This window comes from Sphaeramia orbicularis, chromosome 22 (assembly GCF_902148855.1).
Source record: "Sphaeramia orbicularis chromosome 22, fSphaOr1.1, whole genome shotgun sequence".
NCBI classification, from domain to species: domain Eukaryota; kingdom Metazoa; phylum Chordata; class Actinopteri; order Kurtiformes; family Apogonidae; genus Sphaeramia; species Sphaeramia orbicularis.
Genome location: NC_043978.1, coordinates 33,546,506 through 33,567,306, shown reverse-complemented (window position 1 = coordinate 33,567,306; position 20,801 = coordinate 33,546,506). Strand labels below are relative to the sequence as shown.

At 36.5% G+C, this 20,801-nt stretch overlaps 4 protein-coding genes across 6 annotated transcripts in view; 2 read left to right on the top strand and 2 right to left on the bottom strand.

Annotated features, from left to right (window-relative positions):
- eml5 (EMAP like 5) overlaps positions 1 to 10,849 on the top strand; it is a 44,223-nt gene extending 33,374 nt beyond the window's left edge. For both annotated transcript variants that reach the window (XM_030126556.1, XM_030126555.1), the window contains 11 exons: positions 378 to 551; positions 639 to 847; positions 1,032 to 1,189; positions 1,293 to 1,407; positions 2,096 to 2,284; positions 3,270 to 3,442; positions 5,018 to 5,180; positions 5,279 to 5,382; positions 5,480 to 5,633; positions 8,421 to 8,521; positions 9,480 to 10,849. In XM_030126556.1, coding sequence (XP_029982416.1) covers positions 378 to 551; positions 639 to 847; positions 1,032 to 1,189; positions 1,293 to 1,407; positions 2,096 to 2,284; positions 3,270 to 3,442; positions 5,018 to 5,180; positions 5,279 to 5,382; positions 5,480 to 5,633; positions 8,421 to 8,521; positions 9,480 to 9,516 — 1,577 coding nt within the window. In that variant the 3' untranslated portion in view covers positions 9,517 to 10,849. The remainder of the gene's footprint in view (positions 1 to 377; positions 552 to 638; positions 848 to 1,031; positions 1,190 to 1,292; positions 1,408 to 2,095; positions 2,285 to 3,269; positions 3,443 to 5,017; positions 5,181 to 5,278; positions 5,383 to 5,479; positions 5,634 to 8,420; positions 8,522 to 9,479) is intronic.
- Positions 10,850 to 10,966: 117 nt separating this feature from the next.
- On the bottom strand, positions 10,967 to 12,543 carry isca2 (iron-sulfur cluster assembly 2). The gene is made up of 4 exons (XM_030126564.1): positions 12,453 to 12,543; positions 12,069 to 12,249; positions 11,798 to 11,913; positions 10,967 to 11,711 (listed from the first exon to the last, which is right to left on the bottom strand). The coding sequence occupies exons 1-4, from the start codon at positions 12,512 to 12,514 to the stop codon at positions 11,537 to 11,539; spliced, it is 534 nt and encodes a 177-aa protein (XP_029982424.1). The 5' UTR covers positions 12,515 to 12,543; the 3' UTR covers positions 10,967 to 11,536.
- Positions 12,544 to 12,880: 337 nt separating this feature from the next.
- On the top strand, positions 12,881 to 15,811 carry LOC115413595 (NPC intracellular cholesterol transporter 2). Of its 2 annotated transcripts, none has more exons than XM_030126565.1 (5): positions 12,881 to 13,003; positions 13,280 to 13,380; positions 14,710 to 14,817; positions 14,908 to 15,080; positions 15,277 to 15,811. In XM_030126565.1, the coding sequence occupies exons 2-5, from the start codon at positions 13,299 to 13,301 to the stop codon at positions 15,361 to 15,363; spliced, it is 450 nt and encodes a 149-aa protein (XP_029982425.1). In that variant the 5' UTR covers positions 12,881 to 13,003; positions 13,280 to 13,298; the 3' UTR covers positions 15,364 to 15,811. The 2 variants fall into 2 exon arrangements, with proteins under 2 accessions (XP_029982425.1, XP_029982426.1); XM_030126566.1 differs by having other exon boundaries at positions 12,921 to 13,008.
- Positions 15,812 to 16,748: 937 nt separating this feature from the next.
- Positions 16,749 to 20,787, bottom strand: gskip (gsk3b interacting protein). Its single transcript, XM_030126567.1, has 4 exons — positions 20,739 to 20,787; positions 20,559 to 20,646; positions 18,017 to 18,259; positions 16,749 to 17,899 (listed from the first exon to the last, which is right to left on the bottom strand). Exons 3-4 carry the CDS (start codon positions 18,254 to 18,256, stop codon positions 17,741 to 17,743), a joined length of 399 nt encoding a protein of 132 aa, XP_029982427.1. The 5' UTR covers positions 18,257 to 18,259; positions 20,559 to 20,646; positions 20,739 to 20,787; the 3' UTR covers positions 16,749 to 17,740.
- Positions 20,788 to 20,801: the final 14 nt, after the last annotated feature.

Here is a 20,801-nt window from a genome sequence, read left to right as displayed (position 1 = left end):
TCAGAACTCTTATACAGCAACATATGACAAAAATAGATTAAAATAAATGCGCTACGAAGTGATAAATTCCAGACATTAAGGATTAGATTCATCATTGCAGTCTAATAATGGTAAGACATTTTCTTACAGTATATTTGATTCTATCATATGATCTTCCAAAATACTGCAATCTGTGGTAATGTTTAAAACATCATTCTGCTGTTTTTTAGATTTGAAATGGAATGTGAAAAAATAAAGGAACCAAATAATAATAAGAGTTATTTTCTTGTCATTTCATACTATATCTGATGATTTGGAATTTGAGTGCAAGAAATGAACAAGTCACAGGATTCAGATTGAGACAAATGCTTCTCGTCTCTGCCTTGTGTCTCCTTCAGCCACTTCTCCATCTATCCATGTGTGGGACGCCATGACCAAGCAGACACTGTCGGTTCTGCGCTGTTTCCACTCTGGCGGCGTTTGCTCCGTCAGCTTTAGTGCCACAGGAAAACTCCTGCTGTCTGTGGGCCTGGATGCTGAACACACTGTCACTATTTGGAAGTGGCAGGAAGGTATAAAAAAATAAAACTTTCAAAATTTCACGTTAAGTCTCTTTAGCTCAGATCCCTGCATACACCCAACTCGTCTTTGTTTGTCAGGTGCCAAAGTGGCCAGTCGGATAGGTCACACCCAGAGGATCTTCGTGGCTGAGTTTCGTCCAGACTCAGACACACACTTTGTGTCGGTGGGCATCAAGCATGTGCGTTTCTGGACGTTGGCAGGTCGAGCTTTACTCAGCAAGAAGGGAGTACTGAGTTCAATAGAGGATGCACGAATGCAGACGATGCTGTCTGTAGCATTTGGAGCTGTAAGTCATTTCCAAACAGTGTCATACATATAGTTTTAAATGTCAAAACCTGCCTATTGCTGCTACATATTACACTTTTGATCAAATATTGAACTGTTTGCTTGAATGTGCTGTGTATTATTGTTGCATTGCTCGCTCTGCTCTATTAGGCCACTAGATTAGTGCAGATTTGTTTTCTTTTCAGAATAACTTGACATTTACAGGTACCATAAGTGGGGATGTGTGTGTGTGGAAGGAACACATTCTAGTAAGAATAGTGGCCAAAGCTCATACGGGCCCCGTGTTCACCATGTACACGACCCTGAGAGATGGCCTTATTGTCACCGGAGGCAAAGAAAGACCGTAAGTGGACCTCTGCAACATTAAAACAGCTATTTCTTGGTCCACTGGTTAAGATATTTGGGATGAATCATTGTTGAAAGATCTAATAATGTTTCCTCTACAGATCAAAAGAGGGAGGTGCTCTGAAGCTCTGGGACCAGGAATTGAAGCGCTGCAGAGCCTTCAGATTAGAAACTGGACAGATCATAGACTGTGTTCGTTCTGTATGCAGAGGGAAGGTAGGACACTGTTGTCAGTATAGAATTAAATGACAGCTACTATGATCATTTCGCATCATCTGTAGTTTTACTTTGTCGTGCATTTTATGTCCTTTGCACTTATTCAGTGTATTTGTCCATAACACTTACATCTGCATATACAGTCATAGAAAAAATTATTAGACCATCAAAAGTCATCAAAAACAATGGTTATGCAATCAAGCACTAACTCCTGTGTGTATCATGTGACTAAAACAGACAGAAAAGAAAATATGGAATGTCTAAAAGCACTGTTTTTGGCAGTACAATGACATAACTATTGATGTAAGAACTGAAGTGATTTTGGTTATTATCAAAAAAACATGGAAAATAGATAGATATCAGCTCTGAAATTAAACTCTTATGAGCTATTTTTGTTGTTATCATTGTATTTGTCCAGACAAATATACCTTTAGTTGTACCAGGCATTAAAATGAACAAGAAATTGAAGAAAACAAGGGTGATATAATCATTTTTTCTGCGACTGTATTATGCCCACTGTACATAGGCTAATTATTGTTTAAACTATATATTCTGTACTTCCTACATTTACTGCTATTGCACTTCTGGCTAGATGTTAAATAATATTTCACTTCAGTGTATTTGTACATGTGTAATGACAGTAAATTGAATCTGAGTCTGAATCTGGATTTTGTTTGGGCTGTTTCAGGGTAAAATCCTTGTAGGAACCAGGAATGCAGAGATCATTGAAGTAGGGGAGAAGAATGCTGCATGTAACATCTTGGTGAATGGACACATGGATGGACCCATCTGGGGACTGGGAACACATCCTTCCAGAGATGTGTTTCTATCTGCTGCAGAGGACGGCACTGTACGTCTGTGGGACATCGCAGAGAAGGTCAGAGACTCTCTAATTTATCTGTTTGTTTATATTAGTTTATTTAAAACTTAGCCATCAGCTTATCATCCTGCTATCCCCATTAGATATACAGCATATAACACATCAATGATATCATAACTAGGGCTGCATGATATTAAAAAAATATCATTATCGCGAGTGTGCAATATTCATATCGCAGACATTCATTAACTTTCTGTTTTACATGCCATGGGGTACCAGAGTGGTTTTCTCTACCACTCTAACATACTAGTTTTTCTAGCAAAAAAACTGAAGTAATGCTGCTGCTGCTGGTTGAATGCAAGTTTACCCGTTATTAATGTTGAAAAGATGTGAATATTTTCAGAGCACAACTTTGGGCAAGGCCTGAATACTTATATTTAAAGATTTTATTTTTTATTTTATTTTTATATGCAGTATTTACCAAACCAGGCAAGCAATGGAATAGTGTTTTATTAAAGCTCTTACATGGCGGTACTCTGGCACTTTTGTTATTATGAAGTACATCCATGTCATTTACACATTGTTATATGTGAATAAAATTACTAAATATTTGACTATGTTTGTGTCTGAAGGTCTGTGGTAGCAGCATCACCAGGTTCTTGGACAGAATTGTAATTGATTGTAGTAGTACAGTATTTTGTCTTAAATTATAAATAATTGAGTCAGCATACAAACCTTTGGCTCATTTTCACATTGTTAAGGAACATTTTTCGTAGTAGATGAAACTGGTATTTCTTTAGGTGAACGAGAAATATTGCAATATTATCGTTATCGCAATGCTGTACACTCATATCGCAAGTTTTGCCAATATTGTGCAGCCCTAATCATAACCTTAGTACATTTGACATATGCATTATCATTGATACACTTTGCATTCATACACAAACACACCTTCCAAAAACTATTGTATACTTTGTATCATTGTATTGTTTTAAGACATCAATAACAATTGATTAATAATAACTTCTCATTGGGAGAACAGAAGATGCTGAATAAAGTGAACCTCGGCCACCCGGCACGAACCATCAGCTACAGTCCTGAAGGAGACATGGTGGCCATCGGCATGAAGAATGGAGAGTTCATCATCCTTCTTGTCGCCTCTCTTAAAATCTGGGGCAAGAAACGAGACCGGCGCTCCCCTATCCAGGATATCAGGTATTAATAGTAGTGTGACACCGTCTACACAAGGCACAAGCAGGGTTAAACCAACATGTTACCTTCCTCATTCTGGAACAAAACTGACATACTGAATTCTCACTGGTGGGTCCAAAAAGCCTCTATCTCCAGAATAAAATATTGCCATTGTATATCATTGCAAACCACAGACATGTATAATCTCAACATGTCTGGGCCAAAAATATGTTCCTGTCAACATTTGTAGATAAGTGTATATCAACATTATACTGTTCTAACAGCCCATGGCATTTTGGGTATTTTGCAGGAATAGAATGAGGCTACAATAAAAACTGTGTCTCTGACAAATGATGGTGGTTAGGTTTTCAGAAGAGACCAGGACTTGGTTTAATACAGAAAAACTCTTTTCATTATATGATAATATAGGAATAGACTTGCATTTATATATTTAAATCTACCCATATGGTAGAAAAGTGCTTCAACATGTGGGAAGGAGCTAGAATTGCTGTTTCCTCATGTGACCTTATTTTGGAAACAATATGAAAAGTGGCTAATTGCAAGAGACAGATCATTTTGATCCAGTTTGTATGTATATGATGTTTGTCTGTTCACAATATAATTCTACAAGTGAAGAAAGTCACTCTTGTTTGCAAAGACAGTAAGGATATTTAAATTTTAAGTTTTTTTTTTTGTTTTTTTTTATTTTATTCTAATTTTATGTGAAACAGCTCAGTGGACTGCATTTATTTTCTCATGTGATACACATCCTCAACGCCAAACCAGCCTTTACCTCCACATATTTTACCTTGTCCTCTCGGAGCAAGGTTAAAAGTGTTGCAAGGTGAAAATGACAAGTCTGATCATGTTGAGATATGCAGAGACATCTTCAGTGACTGAGCAGCTTGTGGACAGATTTACAATGATGATACCTCTGCAACATTTGGGTTTGTCTGTTCATGTTTTTTACATCCACAGTCTGGTTCTACAAGAGTTTTACAAACAACTGCCTTTTTTTGACTTGATAATTCAAACAGCATCAAAAAATTACTTTTGTCCTGTTATTGATTGAAGCATCATTTTTTAACCCATAAAGGCCCGGTGGTAATTCTACGGCAGTTCCCAATTGATTTTTTTCTCTAGATTTAACCTTTCTTAAATGATTTATCACCATTTATTACAATATTATCCTCTGTGTTTTGCATTTTTTTCAGTGAAAATCACCAGTTATCTACATGTATTGATAGTATTAGTGGATCATCAGCTATTAAACAGTTTAGATCAGTAGATGCTTTTGGTCACTGGTGGATGTTTGGGTCTTTATGGGTTAAACAAGTGCAAGGATTAGGACTCTTTAAACACTAGTTCATATATAACTAAAACCTATTCGAAGTCTGGACGTGAACTCCAGTTTTGGGTCATAAGAAGACGTAGCTGGAGCTGAAATGACAAATGACTTTGAGATTATTTGCACAGTGTATGCATTTTATTCAGACCGGGTTGGACAAAATCAGCTCATTTTAATCCGGTGTTAACTCACATGAAACATTAAGCTTTAGTGTTTTATTCTGAGTTTGCAATGTTTTGCTTTTTCCATAGATTCAGCCCTAATTCGCGTTACTTGGCTGTTGGCTCCACTGAGAGCGCAGTTGATTTCTACGACCTGACACTTGGCCCGCAGCTGAACCGCATCAACTGCTGTAGGGACATCCCCAGTTTTGTCATGCAGATGGACTTTTCTGCTGACAGTTCCTACATCCAGGTACAGACTATGTGATGTGTCTTCAGCTCTGCAGTGAAAGGTTATGACTCACACATCGGTTTGCTTTCTGACCTCTGGTATCCTTCGACTTTAAACAGATATCCACTGGTGCTTATAAACGTCTTGTGTACGAGGTGCCGTCTGGGAAACAGGTCACAGAGCAGTCACAGATCGACAGGATTACCTGGGCCACGTGGACAAGGTGAGTACGTCCATGTGTAAATGCACACAGATGTAAATACTGTATGTACGTTGGAGGAATAGGCATTAAAATACCGCTGTTTCCTCATTGTGCTCAGTGTCCTTGGAGACGAGGTCATTGGGATCTGGTCCCGAAACACTGATAAAGCAGACGTAACCTGTGCATGTGTGTCCCACTCGGGCCTTAACGTTGTCACAGGTGATGACTTTGGAATGGTAAAGCTGTTTGACTTTCCCTGTCCTGAGAAGTTTGTAAGTATGATCAAATAATACTATTATTATTGTCTCTTCTTTGCCTGTGTGTTTTTGTTCTGTCGGACAGTAATGAGTCTCATGAAAATGCTTTAGAATGAATTGAAATGATATTTTTCTAATTCACATGTGATCATATAAAGAGAAAATTGCATATTGAGGCCACTGTATGATTGATTTGTTCTTACATTTTGATTATTTTATCCCCATGTTTTATTAATCTATTATTGCCACATTTTGATTAATTTGATTAGACGTATACAGACATGAACACTACAGACCAGCCATTCTACACTCCTGCCCCTTCAGAGTTGCAAAGATACCATAACTAAGATGTTTTACACTTTTACTTTTGTCAGATTTTCACTTTTATAACACAGAAAACTGAAAGAAACAGAGGTCATCACATCAAAGACAGTTAAATACTGGTAGAGTTCATGATACAGTGTTTTTTTGATGATGAAAAGCATAACAGACAAACCAATAAATAAAAAATACAAAGTAAGAGCCCTATTCAGTATCTACTTCCCAAGTAACCGTCACACGTCCTTCAGTATTTTCCTCTTGGTCTTTCTTTAATCCAAAGCATTTACATTATCGATTGTATAGTGCCTGTATAGATGAGGATCCATAAAGCCAGTGTTTGGCAACAGCTTTTTAAACTTGCAACCATCAAAGTTTCAGGTCAGGAGGTATGTGTCACCTTTACATAATCCTTCAGAATTATGTGAAGAGGATATAAAGAAGAGAATGAACCTTCTATTTTAAAGCCAAAACCCTAGATATTAGATGAGTGTGAGGATTTTTGCTTTGGTCTCATAAAGAACTGAATCAGTCACTTCCAAAAAAAAAAAAATCCCTCAGTGACTTTTTTTTATATAAAGTAAAAAAAATAATTAATTATTATTTTTTTTTAATCTCTCAGTGACTTAATGATGAAACGCTCTTTCACATTTCCCCACACTTCCTCTGGTAGTTCTTCTTTCATATCTTTTGCCATCAATGTATTTTGTAGATAAAATAATTTTTGTTCATTGTGGTGATAGCTCGACTAGTTCGCATAAGTAGCCATAAAAATCTAATTTAGTTTTGCATGAAATGTTACAACACAAACAGCACTCCTTTGTACCTGCATTCTATAAGCTGTAACCTGATTTTATTCAAAGCAGCTGGACCAGTAATGCAAAGGACAAACTTCAGCACCATAATCTGTGAATATCTCTTCATATCTTTTCAACTCTGAAGCAGGTGCAGTGTAGAAATTCTGCTCTATTGTGCTGGCTCTCTGTATATACTTATCAAGTGGCCACATATTCATCAAAATGTAGCTTCAAAATATTTTAGCTCCTCTTCAAGGCCATGGTATATCTACACCTTGAAACTGTTACTGACAGGTGGAAAATTATAAGAAATCAGAACATCTTCAACAAGTTTGTAAACTCTACTAGAGGCATAAACGCCATTCTTCCAAAAGATATTACAGTATTATATTAGAATAGAAATAGGTTTTCTTACTATCTAACTACTGAAAGGATGGGGACATTGCCTATGTAAAAAGAAACCATTAAATCAAAGCTTTTTTTCCTTTAATTTGTCACTTTTCTGTGTGTGTCAAGATTTCATAATGTAAGATGTTTGCATGCTTAACCCATAAGGACCCAGTGTGACTTTTGTGGCAGTTCCCCAATGATTTTTTCTCTCTATTTGACCTTTGCTGAGTGATTTATCACAATTTGTTCTAACATTATCCTCTGACCGATGCATTTTTTCCAGTGAAAATCATCCATTTTCCTATGTTTAATTGACTGATCATGTAGATGGTCATAAAACTTCAGAATAAGGTTAAAGGTTATTATATTAAAACAGAAACAACTGATGATAAAATGCCTTTTTCAGTAAAATATATCGTTAACTGAACATAAACCCAGCGTGTCCATCCACTGTCATTGATCCAACTCCATGGATTTTACTGTTGAATCAATGTTGTAGAAGATGACGGTGTTTCCACGTTCTCTTTGGAGCCTTTAAACGTCCAAATGGGTCATATCTGATGACCATGAAAAGGCGACAAACTGCATTTTACACCAGTTATTTACATGTATTGATAGAATTAGTGGATCAACAGTTTAGATCAACTGATGCTTTTGGTCGACGGTTGATGTTTGGGTCTTTCTGGGTTAAATGCCAGTTTCAAAAAAGTCAATGTAACAAACAACAGCACAGGACTTTAAACTGGTCTGTCATTATTCAGCATGATTTTCAGTCTTTTACGAAACAGAATTGCAAAACCAATGATGAAATCGTGACACTGCTGGAGATAACTTATCAACAACTTAACTGTCCTGAAATAGTCGCATATTTCACTCTGCTGATGGTCTGAGTGATTATTGGATGCAATAATCAGCTTCTTTTCATTTATCAGTTTTGTTATTTTATATAGTACCTGATAAAAATAAATGCATTGGTTAAACTTTGCCAATAAGATCCATAAACAATGAAACAAGCACTTAACATTTACTTATTTACTTTATTGATAATTCATTCAGTTCAAAGTCCAAACTGTTCTTCAAGCTCTTTGTGGGATTTGCTCTAAAACCTAATGGTTCCAAACATTGTTTAGCTCTCCCTGATTACTACTGAATTAATAACCAGTGTCAGGTAATAGACTATACTGCAAATATTTTTGTTTCTTGGTGTGACTATGTGCATTAGCAGTGCCCTTTCTGTGGTAAATATGTTGACTTTCTTTTGAAAATGGTGACTTGGGTGACCTCTGATCTGTTTCAGGCCAAACACAAACGTTTTCTGGGCCACTCTGCTCACTTGACAAATATACGCTTCACAAACGGAGATCGCTTTGTTGTCAGCGCTGGAGGAGATGACAGAAGGTAACGTTTATAATATATAAAAGTGAGATGTAAAAGAATAAAGTCCAGGTACAGTATTGGTACTTCACTTGAGTGTTAATTTTACTTTTACGTCCAATGTTTAACACTAATATCTGTTCTTCCTACTCCTAACATTTTCAAAACGAGCTGGTTATTTTGTTTTTAATACATTTAAAGTGTAATTATTTTATAGACTTTTTTATGTGTGCATCATTAAACACATTCTTTTCATCAGGACCATAATCAACCTAAATTTATACAGCAAAAATAAATAAAATAGACAATTCCATAATGGATATAACCTACGACAAATGTAACAAGACGACATTTGCACAGTGTTCATAACTTTATGTCTATTATTTTTAGTTGTTGTTTTTTTATTTATTTATTTTAGTTTCTGTATTATATAAACGTGAGAGATTAAATTAGGTTTATTAGCTATGCCCTATTAAATCATATCTTTGTCTCTTTTTCATGTTTATTTCAATAAAGAAGTCAAACCAGTACTTAAGTTTTATATGAAGCTGTTTACATTTACTATTTACTTCAATAGGAGGAAACAATGAGCCTCATGCAAGAACATTTACATATTCTTATCCTAAGTTTGTCATAAGATTTTTTTATTTTCACAGAAACTTGCCCCATCACATTCAGTACTTGTAACTGCAGTAAACTTGTGGAAACATGATAAATGCCACTTGTGTCAAATAGAAAGTCTGACGTGTATAGGGTTTTCAAACAAAAAATTAAAAGTCTGTTGAAATAATTTCATGAAAACATAAGTTACAATTACAGCAAATGATTCCTTCAACAGATTTGGATACAAGAATTTGAGAAAAATATTAAATTCTTTATATCTGGCTCTTCTTTGAGGTCCAATGTGTGCACTTCGCTTCCTCTGGAGATGAGATGATGACTGAATATTAAGTGATGTGTCCTTTTCTCTGTGTCCTTTCAGCCTCTTTGTTTGGAGGTGTGTCCATACCCCTCACTAAAAAAATACAGTGGACCGTCCACCTTTACAGAGTCTGGGCGTCTGCAAGTCGTCATCGTCAGAAGAAGAAGAAGACATATTCCATTAAAGAATGAGTCTCAAGGTGGAGGAGGAGGACGGGCCTGGCAGCTTGTAAATGAGGGAAAGTGGTGAACTGAATTACTGCCTCAAAACTAGGTGCATGCATGTGTGCAAGGCTCATTTTCATCACAGCATCAGTCCTGATTGTGAGCAAACAGCCCTGCTCTCACAACTTCACATCACTACTGGAAGAAAAAAAAATAAAACAGCTCTCTAATAGATGTTTATCATTTCAGTGATGGGTTATTTTTTTAAGAATGAGAGTATCTGTGTCCATGTCCCAAATGGCAGTTCTGCCACTTGGTAGGCCTATGAAATTGTTACTGACAATGCCATTTTTTAACCATGTAGCAAACTGAATTAGCCTTAATCCGAGTGTTATGAGGGTCTACATTCTTTTTGTATTATGTTTGTTTTACTTTTTGGATCACATAGTCATTTGTTTGTGCTATTTTTACTATGTTTATTCCAAATCCTGTGGCCTTCCTCCTGAATGTAACATCCACTGTTATGTTCTGGATGTCAGCATGCCAAAGCATACTATGCACTGTACACCTGACCTGGTCACTGTGTTAACCCTGGTGGTTCATTTATGGTTTGTTTATGTGGTTGTGTTATTGACTGGTTGACCTCAAGCCTTCCTCTGCAGTGTTCCCCTCATGACATGTTAATGTGTGCATACTTGTTTGAGGACTTTAGGTGGTAAATGGTGTGCATGGCTTAACGAAAGACAATCCGACCCAACCAGAATCCTCAGAAAACAAAACAACAGCTGTAAGATTGATGTTTCAATGCACTGTTGCGATTCTTTTCACTTTTCAGTGTGCTGCTATGATGTATTATTGTCGCATTTTCATGACGGGTGTGACGTTTTTTCAACACTTAAGTTCATGTTTTGTGTAATGAGGTATATTGCTTCAATGGAATGTTTTATCAGAGAGAAAATATAACAAGTGCAAAACCCTTTGCTCCTTGTATTATGAATAACTACAAAAAATGTCGCTGCATATTTTGATTTACATTACACCAGTGTAAATATCATTTGTAGATATTCTTTTTGTATATTTTTTGTGAGACATTTCTTAAATTCCACTTTAATAAAAAAGAAGAAACCATGAACTTGAGTTTTAAAGTTTGAGTGAAATATGTTTACTGAGTCAAAAACAGCAAAAATGACCAATTAATAACGCAGAAAATCAGTGTAATAAGCTATGATTGCTCAATATATCTTATCAATAAATAGAATAACTTCCTGTCTTCTCTTTGATCATTCTAATTTTACCACAAAAGTGTGTCCTTTAAGTATTGGTCCAAACAATTAAAGAGCACATCCTCATGCACACAAACACAAACCACACAATCTAGAAAAATATGTGTAATTATTTTATTTAGGATGAAACAAATACAACAAAGTTTTGCTCTTTCATATATATATAGCCTATTTACAAATTTTACACACAAAGCCAAGTCTATAAGCTGTGTATACTGAGGAAAATGCAAAAACTGATCGTCTTATGTTTGAAGACTAGTTATTACAGCTGAGTATTGTGAATTTCACTGATACTGAGCAGTGACTGTCACTGTATATAAACGTGCATACTTTGTAAAGAATTTCTTCAAGTAATTCCACATCTGTAAAGAAAAAAATGTTTCAGCCAAATGAGGATCAGGATCACTATGACTTCAGTGGTTGATTTCTGAATTGACAATGTAACGCAATATATAATATCCTGAAAAACCAGTTTATTAGAGACATCTGTACAGAAATTGCAGTGTACTTCTGTAATTCTTGTGACCTTTTAGTGAAAATCTATTTTGACATTTTAATGTATTTATGACATATGTTTATGTATATATTTAGCACAGATCCACCAAATACTCTGTTAAATCGGGGTATAAAATACTATTATGATGATGAAGGAGGCCATTGGGAGGCAGGGTCATAATTTGACAGAGAAAGAGCTGCCACAGGAGCAGCCATGATCTGCTTGAGGATTCTTCAAAACTTGGAAGGCAGACCGGATCAGTTCTTGGCTGTAATCCACAGTGGCTCCTTTCACAAATTCTAGGCTGTCCTGGTCCACGATAACACCAACCCCTCCCTGTTCAAACACTCTGGACAAAGGGAGGACATCGTGGTTTGTATATGGTAAGATTACAATGAAGGTAAAAAGCCAAAGCTATGGTTAGTGACTGCTTACCTGTCATCTTCATTCTTGTTATTGTCAACTGAAAACTTGTACTGGAACCCAGAGCATCCTCCTCCTTCCACATGTATTCTGAGGTATTCGCCTTTCTCCGTGATCTCGCTTAGTCTCTGAATTAAATTAAAAGATGAACATAATTAATAGGGTACATCTTGCAAAAATTAAACACAAGAGAAAATTCTGTGTTTGTATAGAAAGAGTTTCTATACAAAGCTAAATCTATGGACACTACATATTCACATTTATAATTTACCACTGTGCTGACCTTTAAACATGACTCTGTGAGATGTATTTTATCCTCAGAGGCAGTTGTCACAGTTGACTTTTCCTGGGCAGATGTGCTATTAAAGCGCTGATGCAGCCTGAGTGTGTGAAGCGGTTGGGAGCTTTGAGGAAGCCGATGCAATTGCTGGGTCACACTGAAGTTGTTTAGAATAGACGAAGCCCTACAAAAACATACAGTACAGTAGTGATGACATGTCAGATAGTTACAGTAGGGTAGCTAGCTAGCTAGCTAACAGTAACTGCTAAACAGGCTAGCTTGCTATGCAACCCGTGCTCAACATCTAATTTTCAAGAAAGATCGTTTTCAAACTTTTATCAGAGTTACCATTCAGGATTTCGGCTGTATAAGAAAATAAAACCTTACCTAGCCAGGCTTAATACTTTCGACTTTGACGCAGTTATCATTGCTACTCTTGCGAATGACATCTTCCATAACAAACTGCAATAAGCCCCACCTTCAACAACAGACAAGGAAAAACAACATGCTTATTGGCTTTAGCAATTGTCAATCAAATAGATACGCCCAAATTGGAGAAAACTGGAATCTGATTCGATAAAATACCTGCTGATCATGACACACTGTCGTGTATTATGGGTACTTTGATACCTTATGTTTGCTTTACAGGAACAGCCTGATCAGGTTGTTTACAACCTAAACAACAGAAATAAACCCAAAAGTTAATATTGAGGCTACAGTAATACATTAAGTATTTTTTTAATGCATTATGGTGTGATGTGATAACTATAGCGTAGAGCAGATAGGACCTAAGGATTATGCCAGGCAGCTTTATTTCCTGACAGTATGTCTTCCGGGATTATATTTACCATTTAAGGCGTGTTTTCGATCTCGTGATCCAAGGAACAAAAAGGGGTAGGTCGTGTTTTTAGTCGGAAACAGGTTCATCCGATTCACAGGTACAGTTTGTCCATATGGAGTTTATCTTAGTCACTTACTTATACTTTAACTTTTGGTGAAGTGAAAACTACGTATGTGTGCGTTTGTTTACCACAGTGCTGTGTCATAAGAATTACACTTCCTTGTTATGTTAAACTTTGTTTTCTATGCCGTCGTTTAGTGTCATATGATTTCAAACCATGCTGACGGTGCGGAGTGTATTGATTCACCCTGGGCTGGAACCAGTCTAATTTTACCTCTCTTTCCGCATGCTTCATTTTATTTCTCTTTTCTAGGTTGTGATAAAGCAGGAACATGGATTGTCGCACTGGTTTCGTCGTCTTTTTGTCATTAATTGGTTTCACCTTCGCGGTTCCAGTTAAATTCATTGACTGCGGTAAGTGTTAATCAGACCTGACTGAGGTAAACCAGTTCAGACACATGTTTTACTGGTGACTAAAAAAAGCTGAAGTAACAACATACCAGAGGGCTGCTAACATTTAGAAAATAACACAATAGTTGTGATTAAACACTGTGTTGATCTCCGATAATGAATTAGTTTTGGCAAATTATTGTTGGTACATCTTCTTTATTCCGGTTAATTAATGTTTAAATGCAATAGAAAATAATTGGATATTACATAAAAGTTCCTGTGCATTTAGCATTGTATGCTTTCTAGCACTGACACAAGAACAGGCCTAGGAGTGTCTACATTATTGGGATTAAAAATAATCATTAGCAGGTCTAAAAACGACAGCAGACTCCTGTTAACTTGAAAACACAACTCTGAAAATGCATTAATTGTTGAAACAGTAGAAGAATCCTGAAATGCATCATATCTCTTTTAGTTCTTATTAAAGGTAAACCACAGGTAAACTCAGACTATAACTTGACTTTAGCAAGTAGCCAGCTGAAGCACCTGTTGAGCTGTGATAATCCTGTCAAGCAAAATGAAGTAAAACTAAAAGTGTATAGTGTAGAACACAGGTGTCAAACATGCGGCCCGGGGTCCAAATGGTCGGCCAAAGGGTCCAATCTGGCCCGTGGGATGAATTTGTGAAATGCAAAAATGACACTGAAGATATTCACAATCAAGGATGTTATACTCATTTTTGGTCAATTTAATCTAAAGTGGGTCAGACCAGTAAAATACTATCATAATAACTTATAAATAATGAAAACTGCACATTTTTGTCTTTGTTGTTAGTGTAAAAAAAAAAAGAAAATTACACCAAAATGGCTACATTTACAGACTAGCTTTTACAAAAAATGTTAGTTATCTAAAAAAAAAAAAAAATGAACAACCTGAAATATCTTAAGAGAAGTATGTAGAATTTTACCAATATTCTGCCTGTTATTGAATGCTGTGCGTATTTGTAGATCCACTGTGATCTGTACGTTGTTTAAATGATAAACTAAGGCATAATATTGTTAAAATTGCACTTATTTTCTTGTGAATTTTCAGGTTGTTCATATTTGTTCGTGTTATGTTGAAGTAGTTTGTAGATGTAAACATTTTCATTATGGAATTTACTTTTTTCATTCAAAGAGCATAGAAAAAACTTTGGAATTGACATTATTTAGAAGTTCTTATCCTATTATTTATATTATTTTACTGGTCTGGCCCACTGTATATCACATTACGCTGAATGTGGCCCCTGAACTAAAATGAGTTTGACACCCCTGGTGTAGAGTATTTTATAAATATTTAGGTTTACCTCTTCAGGTTCCTCTTCTGGTAAAGTTGACTTGGTGGACATAGCCCCCTGTCCCAGTCAGCCTTGCCAGCTTCACAGAGGAGACAGCTACAGCGTCAATGTGACATTCAGTAGCAGTGAGTATGGAGTGTCTTTTCTGAAATACCTTCCCCTACAGTCATGACCATCCCAGAGGTATGACATCTCAGTTATGTTTTATGTTTTAGATGTGGAGACTGACACGAGTAAAGCAGTGGTTCATGGAATAATTGCTGGAGTTCCCGTTCCGTTTCCCATTCCCAACGATGATGGCTGCAAGTCTGGAATCCAGTGTCCTATCCAGAAGCAGCAGAGCTACAGCTATATGAACTCATTACCTGTGAAGACTGAGTATCCTACGGTGAGTACCATACAACAATCCCCTTAAGGTAACTTTTCATGAAGTGCACCAACATGCAAAGTCTTTAGTTTCTGCATTTTATTTTTCTGTTGGCTGAAGCGGAAGTTGGTTGTACTTTTTTGACCTCTCTTTAAATAAAACTGTCCAGAAGCTATTTGTGCTCTGTTTACTGACGACTCTCTTCTGCTGTTTCTAGATAAAGCTGACTGTGAAATGGGAACTGAGAGACAAGGACAACAATGACTTGTTCTGCATCAAGTTCCCAGTCCAGATTGTGTCTTAGGATGGCTACAAACACAATAAATTAAAAGGGATTGAGTTAAGCATATGAATACGAACGAATTCTACTTAAGATCTAATTTTATTCATTTCTCAAATTGATTTTAAGATGTCACCTGTTTGCAAGACATTTCTGCTCATACTCATCCTAAATCTGACAGAAAATAAATACAGGGCTGAGTTTTTTTGCTGTGATCTCATCTGTGTAACAGTTGATTTAAGAGTAACGGTTCTGAAATAATGCAGTTCTTTATCATCAACTTGTGAGCTACATTCCACAAATATACAAATGTATTAACTTATTGGCTGCTGTGTAGTCAGAAAAGGTACATTCTGTACTTTTTCTCAAACATTTTTGTAGTAATTTGTTACTAACCTTGTACTATCAAACATGTGGAAATGCATTTTGTTAATATGAAGAATTACAATAAAGAAGTTTAACATGTACTGAATGCATGTTGTGCAATATGTTACTGAGCTTTAAAAAAAAAAAAAAAAACAATGCCAAGAGGTCTTGCCAAAATATTGTGTACTTTAGGCACTTGATATAAAACAAATGCTGTTGAATCTTCATTTCCTCTAAAAAGTGAACATGATGATGTGGTTAGTGGCAGAAATGTAATGAGGAAATGAATACTTCCAAACAGCAGTCATGCAAACTGGTTTCACAAAGGCGGTTCTTAATGTTATCACTCTGGTTATAAGTGTATTTTTGTATCTTTGGTGTGTAACACAATTTGAGTTTAAAATGGCAACTCTGGCACTGATATAGTGTAAAGTATTAATGTAAAAGTATAAATCAAAGTGTAAATTTGGCTTGCTGTTAAAGTACAATATTGCAAGTTTAACATGGGCTTTAATCACTAAAGACTGCATAGATTTAGAGAGGAAAAACATATACTCTCACTTGTTCTTTCCTCACTCTGACCTGAGTACACTGAATTTTCTCTTTGTATCCATGCACTGAGGTCCATGGAATTTTGTAGAATTGATTAATCAGTAGGTGGAGCTTTATTCCCCTAAATCAAACAACCTCCTCCACAGCAGTTTCAGTGTAAAGGGTTAAGTAACCACTGAGATTTTCCCCTGGAAAGAATTAAATGACTTTCATGATACTGAAAATCCTGGGCAGAACCAGGAGACGACTCACTAACTCTTTAATCCTGCTTCGTGATACAAGCCTGTGGTTTCAGCCTTTTCTCAGTAGTGTCCTGGCTCGGTTTCCATCAGCGACTCCAACATAAATCCATGAGTTGGACATTTGTGATGCTTGGACAAAGTCAAATACCAATGTCAGGGCTGTTGAGGTAGATAAAAACTAGCCTCACTTCTGAGAAATGTTAACTTGTCTGCAGTCACATTTATTACAGTTTAAAGGCAGTCAAAAGGTGCACTTTAGAAATGACTGAATTTATTGGACTGAACAAAGGTCAGCAATAAGGAATGAATGCAAAGAAAAGTAGAAATATAAACCAAGTCAAGTATAATAAACCAACATCTTAAAGCAAAAGTCAGTTTTCATTTAGAACAAATGCCATGCAAAGAAACTTAAAGCTTTAAAACAAGACCACATCAAGAGTAGCTTTACCTTTTCTGCAAAAATTGAAAAGCAATGTTGAGATGGAATGTTGTGCATCATGGAGAAAAAAGTAACAAACACAATTTGATAAGTGGTATTGATAAACCACGTTCTATAGAGCAGCTCCATTTAATTATATTAGCACGTTTCTGATGAGTTCTGTTTCTGACCTAGCTTTCTGTGTTAAGTCACAGCCCCACAAAATACCTTCATCAATATAAAATCATCCGAACATCACGAGGCTCAAAAGACTTTGTACTTTTCCCAACCAAAAGTTAGTCATTAAGGCAGTATCTATATTTGAGTTATGCAGAAAGAATATAGCTTTGGCTCTTAAACTGAGACACCTGCATGAGGGCGGAATAGTTGGCATATTTAAGCAGATATCAGTCCTCAGGTCACAGCTTTAGTGCAAGCAGAGCAAGGGATAAAACTGGATCAATATCCATACAACTTGCTGTTTCTTTCTCAGATCATTTTGACGAGTACAAAAGGTGCAAAAACCTCTATAAACAATATGCACAGTTGCACATGTGTAACATGTGAAAGCTGGAAGATATTTCCACAGTTGAAGTCAACAAGACAATGTTGCAACAGATTCCATGCAGCCAGTCCCAAGCAGCTGACATGAAGTCACTCAATGGCATGACACTCTGAACACAAAGTTGATATTGCAGGGTACCCCTTATTGTAGTGGTAGCTATGCAGGTGGATTTCACATGACAGGATATAGTATTTCAGTAGACTTGGTTATTACTGGCTCATCTCTGAACACAACATCAGTAAACCCTCTTGGTCCTTTTCATTGTCCATTTTGCTTGAGCCTCTCCAGCCGCTGGAGCAAAGCATTCCCAAAGGCTTCTCTGTAACGTGGACTCAGCGTGTCCAGAAGCGAGTAAACAGTCTCATGATACTGGGTGCTCAAATCTTCATCCACTTGGTCAAAGGCATAGCCCACCACCTGTTTGGGTAGAAAGTACTGACTTATAAAATTCTGCATCTTTTGCAGGTTGAAGGGTTCATAAGGGGAGTAATCAAACAAGAACACGTTGGGTGTCACACTGTTAGTGCATCTTACCCTCAGCCCTGCTTCTGTGAGCTCCAGACAATACCGATTTCCCTCTCTCGTTTCCACATTTATGTAGGCCACATCTGATGCATTGTTGAGACTTTGGGACACGTGCATTTCTGCGACGGCAAAAAGCACATCATTAACTACTGCTTCTGCCTCTAATCTCATGTCTTTGACGCCCCCAAGCTCCACACAGTCTTCATCAAAAGAAACGATAGAGTCTTCAGGTGGACAGTCAACCTCCATCCCCTGTAAGACAAAAACAACACAATTACTGACTGACTCAGCAGTAAAGCACAGATTTTACTGAACTGCCAACCATTGTAATCCACAATCATTACATAAACCTCTCAGAACCACTGCAGTTAATGACTCCACCTGGTTTCTACTGTGTCCATGTCACTGTTCACTGGGCACAACTCCTCCTTTTAAGTATTTTCTATACTAATACAGTCAAATGTGTGTCACTGTCTACCTAACTACACATCTAACAACCAGTCGTAAACATTAGAAAATGTTCTGTACTGTAAAATTCAAAGACTGCAATATAACAGCAATGTTGATGTGTTAAAAAAATCTTTAAAGGTTAATTCACATACAAAGAGAAAAAGACAGAAGTGAAAAACATGTGATATGACAGTTCTGCTTTTTACTAAGTGAAAAGTGGATTATTTTAGAATTACTAGTAGAATTACTAATCAGCAACAACTGTGCAAACAAAACAGTGAAACCTTTCATGTGATGAAAATAATACTTCTTTGTTCCAGTTCAACATTTTACTGTCCTTCTGAACTAAGTATAGTCACTTTGTATAAGAGAAGAGGCAAATGTATTTCAGTTTGACAAGTCTGCGCTTGTATTTTGTGCTGATATGAAAGTCTACACATCCTCTTTTCTACAGAGCCCAGAAGTGTGCCTAAGATGTATAAATGAGTTTGTAGAATCTTTACTTTAATGTTGCACTTATCAGCTGTGGCCATGTATTCAGTTAAAATGATCTTATACCAACACTAGTCAAACTAACACCTGCACAGGTTTACACAATCAGAACAAATGCATCAGTGCATTTGTTCAACAAGTTCAATCTTGTCATGCTCAATATGTGTCAAGGCATATTGCGATATGCATTCTTCGGAGTGTTTTTCCTTGAGTGTCAGCTGTTTATCATTGCTTCACCCTTGGCTGGGTGCCTGTATGAGTAACACTGCTGCCTGACTGAAGAACAGGGTGTGAAATATGCAGCAACCCTAAAGTAATAGTAGTCGTGAGGTTTGATATTACTCTGATGAGGATGTGACAGGTGAAAACCACATCGAGAAGCCATTTTCGTGAGAAACAAAAAGATATTTTATGGTTTGTACTTTTATAAATCTCAAATTTTGAATCAAGAACAACTGTATATTTGATATTACAAGATAATTTTTCATCATGTTCCATTTTTTGACCTTATGATGAAGAAAAGAAGGGAGAAAGAAAAGAAAGAAGGTATATTGAAAGCACACTGATGAAAGTAGTATATAATATTAATAATTACTCACAAGTACAGACTAAACAGACAATTCTGAAATCTGAGGTTGTACCATACAAGATGTAGATGAGAGAAGTGATGAGGAAAAGTAACTAGTAACTAAATATGTATTTGTACCATACATTAAATCAAGATAATGTCCCTTGAAACTTAGTTTCAGTTCAGTTTAATTTATTTTTGTTATTTTGTTTTGTTAATAATTTAAAAAAGTCATGATAATATTAGGGTGTCTGAAAACCCTCCCACTAATTAAGAGCAGGAACAGCTAACTGTCTCCTGCTCAGAGTAGCTAAAATCAGGGGGCTCATTAGCTAAAGTAATCTTAGTTCATGTAAAGTCCAGTCTTAATGAAGATGCATATTCTGTCCAAGGTTTCCAACTCTTTTTTTCCAACTCTTCTTCCTGCTGTCTTAGAATAAATTTTAGTTCCTCAATAACAAAAATGTTTGATGTGTAAATCTACCTTAACCAATCAAACAACACTTTGAATGACCTACAACATCACACATACATACTTCAGATGATATTAGGCACGTCATATGTTACAAGGATGGTTTAACTTTTGTTTATTTGTAGATCTAGCTTCAGAAATATATGCATCACCTGTGTTACATATTATGCAGTTATCACACCATTAACAGGTTAATTTCTAAAGTCACAATCATCGACATGACAGCGACATCTTGAGGTGGGTTAGAACAACCTCGTCCTATTCACGATTTTCTTTGCTTACTGTTATTACAAATACTAATATTGACTTTAAATCACATACATTATAAGAGTAAACCATATATAGGCTGGCCGAGTTGATGTAAAATGCTAATGTTTCAGGGTAAATTAAGCTACTGCACTGCAATGTTAGCAAACAATCCGCCCTTTCTCCAGGCCATGGTTATACGCGTAGGTACCTCAGACATGCATGTTGTATATATATTTAAGAACGGCAATCAACGGCTAAACTGATTATAATCCAACGATCATAAATATGATTATTAAACAAACATCGTTGTTTTTTCTTACCTCCTCGTTGATTGTGTTCTTCCGGCTTGTGGAAAGTTCCAGCCCACACCAAGCTGCGCGTGGAGGAGGTTCAATCAGAATAACGTCACTGTGGAAAATAAGTGTCCCAGTTCAGAGATGGAAGCAACGTCAGACAGGATACACTTTAATCACACTGCTCCCTGTTTGGGCTTTACTTGCCTTATGTCTAAGTGAATTACCAACAGTTAATAAACCTTGAGTCAAACCAAGTACGCCGCTCCT

Bases quoted from the DNA above. Each gene is read 5' to 3' on its own strand.
- gskip (XM_030126567.1), bottom strand. From the start codon at position 18,256: ATGGAGGTTGACTGTCCACCTGAAGACTCTATCGTTTCTTTTGATGAA. The intron at 17,900-18,016 runs GTAAGATGCACT...CTACCCAAACAG, and splicing joins TCACAGAAGCAGGGCTGAGG to GTGGTGGGCTATGCCTTTGA.
- isca2 (XM_030126564.1), bottom strand. From the start codon at position 12,514: ATGTCATTCGCAAGAGTAGCAATGATAACTGCGTCAAAGTCGAAAGTA. The intron at 12,250-12,452 runs GTAAGGTTTTAT...ATGTTTTTGTAG, and splicing joins AAAGTATTAAGCCTGGCTAG to GGCTTCGTCTATTCTAAACA. The intron at 11,914-12,068 runs GTCAGCACAGTG...AATTTAATTCAG, and splicing joins TCACAGAGTCATGTTTAAAG to AGACTAAGCGAGATCACGGA.
- LOC115413595 (XM_030126565.1), top strand. From the start codon at position 13,299: ATGGATTGTCGCACTGGTTTCGTCGTCTTTTTGTCATTAATTGGTTTC. The intron at 13,381-14,709 runs GTAAGTGTTAAT...TTACCTCTTCAG, and splicing joins AGTTAAATTCATTGACTGCG to GTTCCTCTTCTGGTAAAGTT. The intron at 15,081-15,276 runs GTGAGTACCATA...TGCTGTTTCTAG, and splicing joins TGAAGACTGAGTATCCTACG to ATAAAGCTGACTGTGAAATG.